At 35.6% G+C, this 4096-nt stretch overlaps 1 protein-coding gene across 2 annotated transcripts in view; it reads left to right on the top strand.

Moving 5' to 3' along the window:
• Window positions 1-4096, top strand: part of RC3H1 (ring finger and CCCH-type domains 1) — a 47566-nt gene that overhangs the window by 25836 nt on the left and 17634 nt on the right. For both annotated transcript variants that reach the window (XM_006767020.2, XM_006767018.2), the window contains exon 13: window positions 574-741. In XM_006767020.2, coding sequence (XP_006767083.1) covers window positions 574-741 — 168 coding nt within the window. The remainder of the gene's footprint in view (window positions 1-573; window positions 742-4096) is intronic.

The raw sequence follows: 4096 nt of genomic DNA, 5'->3' as shown, positions 1-4096 counted from the left end.
AAAAGTGGTTCTCAACCTTCCTAATGCCGCGACCCTTTAATGCAGTTCCTCATGTTGTAGTGACCCCCAACCATAAAATTATTTTCGTTGCTACTTCATAACTATAATTTTGCTACTGTTATGAATCATAATGTAAATATCCAATATTCAGGATGTATTTTCATTGTTCGCGACCCATAGGTTGAGAACCGCTGGTGGAACATCTGTTTTAAAGAATAAAATTAAGCATGCCCTTATTTTTCATCTTGTCATAATTTGGGTAGGTTTTTGTTTTAAATTAAACGATTAAAGGGGAAAAAATTCCCACCCCACTCTCACTAATAACCCTTCTTAGTTTCTGAACTTTAGATGGTTTTATTAGCAATTCTAGATCTATTTGGAAATTATGACCTCTGACCAAAAAGAGAAACTTAAATATAACTCTTTGGGAAATCCTGAGAATTTGGGGGGGCGGGGGATTTGTTTTGCTTTGTTTTAAATGTTGGTATTTCCAAATGTTAAATAAGCTTATTTAAAATATGTGCTAAATAAGTTAATGTGTTCTGAAGTTCTTTTCAATTTTTGCATTTTCAGGAGCCTCCTTATAGCCGGCTTCCTCCTCCTCCCCAGCCCCACCCTAGTCTAGATGAGCTACATCGAAGACGAAAGGAAATAATGGCCCAACTAGAGGAAAGGAAGGTTATCTCTCCACCTCCTTTTGCACCTTCACCAACATTGCCACCTACCTTCCATCAAGAGGAAGTAAGCACATCATTTTTAGTCTCAGTTATCCATTTTTCCTTTATCAGTCGTTTGACATGTCCTGCCTAAGTAGTCTTTGCTTATTATTCTCAATGTTATGAAAACATTTTCCCATGTTTTCTTTTAAAAGATTTATCTTTTTATTTCCCGTTTAGATCTACAGTCTGTCTAGAATTGATTTTTGTATCCTAGTGTTTTAAGAGTCAAGATCCGTTTTTTCCCCCAGAGGATATCATATTGACCCAGCACCATTTAATAAAAAGACCATTCTTTTCCCAGGGCCCTGTAGTCACCTTTATCATGGTCAGGAGACTAGATATGTTTCTGGACTCATATTCTGTTTAATTGATATATTTCTGTGTACTTAGACCAACACCACATTATCTCAGTGTAGTTTTATAATACGTCTTATTAATTGATGATGTTTGTTTGTCAGTTTTGTTCTTCAAGGTTACCTTTGCTGTTCTTGGTCCTTGGACTTGCTAGGCACCTTTTGGAATCAGCATGTTGTTGTCCACAAAAATATCTGCTGCGATTTTTATTATGATTACATTGACGCTCTGGATCTGCACTGTCCAATATGTAACCACTAGTCACATGTGACTCCTGAGTACAAAAAATGTGGCTAGTCCAAATTCACATGTGCTATAAGCATAAAATGTACACTGATCTGAAGATTTAGTACCCCCAAGAGCAAGATATTCATTAATATATATCTATTAATTACATGTTAAAATGATAATACTTTGGATATACCAATATTAGTTTTACAAATACATATTATTAAAATTAATTTTAACAATTTCTTTTTATTTTTTTAATGTGGCTGTTAGAAATTTTGAAATTACATGTGTGAGTCTCATATTTTCATTAGACAGTATTGCTTTAGATCCATTTGAGGAGAAGTGACATCTTTTCACTATTGAGTCTCCAAGAGCATGGTCTTGCCTCCACTTACTTGGGTCTTCTTTAATTTCTCTCAGTAATATAATTTTCAGTCATATAATTTTCAGTCTTGCACATCTTTCATTAAACTTCTAGCTAATTGATTTTTAAGCTATTTTAAATGGAATCCTTTTGAAATTTTATTTTCTCTTTATTATTATTGTAGAGAAAAAATACTTTTGTGTATTGGCCCTCATATTCAGCAGCCTTGCTAAATTTCTTTATTAATTTTTATATTTGTTGGTGGATTTTTATGGATTTTCTTGCACACAGTCATATCCTCAGTGAATAATGACCATTTTTCTTTTCAATCCTTATGTCTCGTTTTTTTCTTATCTTGTGATAGCTAGTCCTCCAGAATGGTTTTGAATAAAAGGAATGATAGCATGTATTCTTGACTTATTTGCAATCGTTCAGTGAATGGAGCTTTTAATAATTCATCATAATATTTACTTTTTTGTAGATTTTACCAAATTAATGAAATTCCCCTCTCCTTAGTTTATACTATTTGTATAAATGAGATATGCCAAATATTTATTTAAATAACTGCCCTAGCTGGTTTGGCTCAGTGAATAGAGTGCCAGCGTGTGGACTGAAGGGTCCTGGGTTCGATTCTGGTCAAGGGCACATGCCTGGTTGTGGTCTCAATCCCCAGTACAAGAGACAGCTGATCAATGATTCTCTCTCATCATTGATGTTCTATCTCTCCCTTCCTATCTGAAATCAATAAAAATATATTAAATAAATAATGAGGAAAGTAGCAGGATGCTAAAGATGATTCAAAGAATAGGAGAGACAGACTAGTATAGTAATGAATGTTAGAGAGGGAAAAAAACGCTGAAATAAGGTTTCTAGAATAAACTGATTAAGAGTGCTACAAGGCAGTAAGCCATACTTTGGGGGGTTATCTTCTTTGTATTTTTATAGGGCACTGTTAATAGTCACCTTGAATGAATATTATTATCTTTTTAATGTCTACAGGGTCTGTAGTGGTGTTCATTTTTCCACTTCTGACATCGCTTAATAATTTTTTCAGTCATGCTAGGGACTTAATCAGTTTCATCTTTTCAAAAAACCAGCCTTTGCTTTGTTGATATGTATTCTGGTTTGTTGATTATACGTACTACCTGAGCTTATAGTATATATATGGTGGGGTTTTTTTTATGTCAAACAGATTTTCTCAGCAGTGTTGCAGTTGATGCTATGTAAGAAAAATGTCTCACATCCTTTATGTGTAGAATTATTATTCTAAACAACATTGCTATCTGACAGATAATAACTGAAAAGTGAAGTACATAAGATCACGTGTAATAAATAAACAGTAACCTTTTGGGTCTGTGAAAGTCATAACATCTATTAATGTAATTTTACTTGTAAAGTATAAACATTACATGATGGAAAACTGTATTAGAGACATCCTAGAACCTTGTTATGCCCTACTGTGTTTGTTTGTTTTTTAAGAATTATGGAAAGCAATATGACACTGTGAAAAGTGAGCTAATTTTGGAATCAAACATCTTTGAGGTTTAGCTGTGTCACCCAGTGTGATCTTTTGTAAGTTCCCTAGCCTTCCTGGACCCTGAGGCTCAGGTTTCTCTATTTGTAAATCAAGCATAATGAAGCCTACTCATAGTGATGCGGTGAAGATTAAATGAGACATAAGTCATGTGGCACATAGCAGGCATTCAGTGAATAACTAGTTACTAACATGCAAAGCTATATACAGTTGACTCTTGAAAAACATGGGGGTTAGGAGTGCCAACCCTGTGAAGTGAAAACTTTTGACTCCCTCAAAACTTTTCTACTGTGTAGTTGTCCCTCAATGAAGGATTGGTTCTAGCACATGCCCCATATCAATAGCCACAGATGCTCAAGGCCCTTGTATAAACTGGCATAGAACTATGCATACATTTGACCCTCTGCATCTCTGGATACAAAACCTGGGGATACAGGGCCAACCATATGTTTATTGAAAAATAACCGCGTGCGGTGGTTCTCAACCTTCTGGCCCTTTAAATACAGTTTCTCATGTTGTGACCCAACCATAAAATTATTTTTGTTGCTACTTCATAACTGTAATGTTGCTACTGTTATGAATCGTCATGTAAATATCTGATATGCAGGATGGTCTTAGGCGACCCCTGTGAAAGGGTTGTTTGACCGCCAAAGGGGTCGCGACCCACAAGTTGAGAACTGCTGGTGTATAGTGAACCTATGCAGTTTATTTATTTATTTTTTATTCTTTTTTTTAAAAAATCTTTATTGTTCAGCCCTGACTGGTTTGGCTCAGTGGCTAGAGCATCAGCCTGCGGACTGAAGGGTCCCAGGTTCGATTCCAGTCAAGGACATGTACCTTGGTTGCGGGCACATCCCCAGTGGGAGGTGTGCAGGAGGCAGCTGATCGATGTTT

Source organism: Myotis davidii, unplaced genomic scaffold, assembly GCF_000327345.1.
Source record: "Myotis davidii unplaced genomic scaffold, ASM32734v1 scaffold580, whole genome shotgun sequence".
NCBI lineage: Eukaryota > Metazoa > Chordata > Mammalia > Chiroptera > Vespertilionidae > Myotis > Myotis davidii.
Note: the sequence above shows the minus strand (reverse complement) of the source record. Positions and strands in the feature narration are given on the sequence as shown.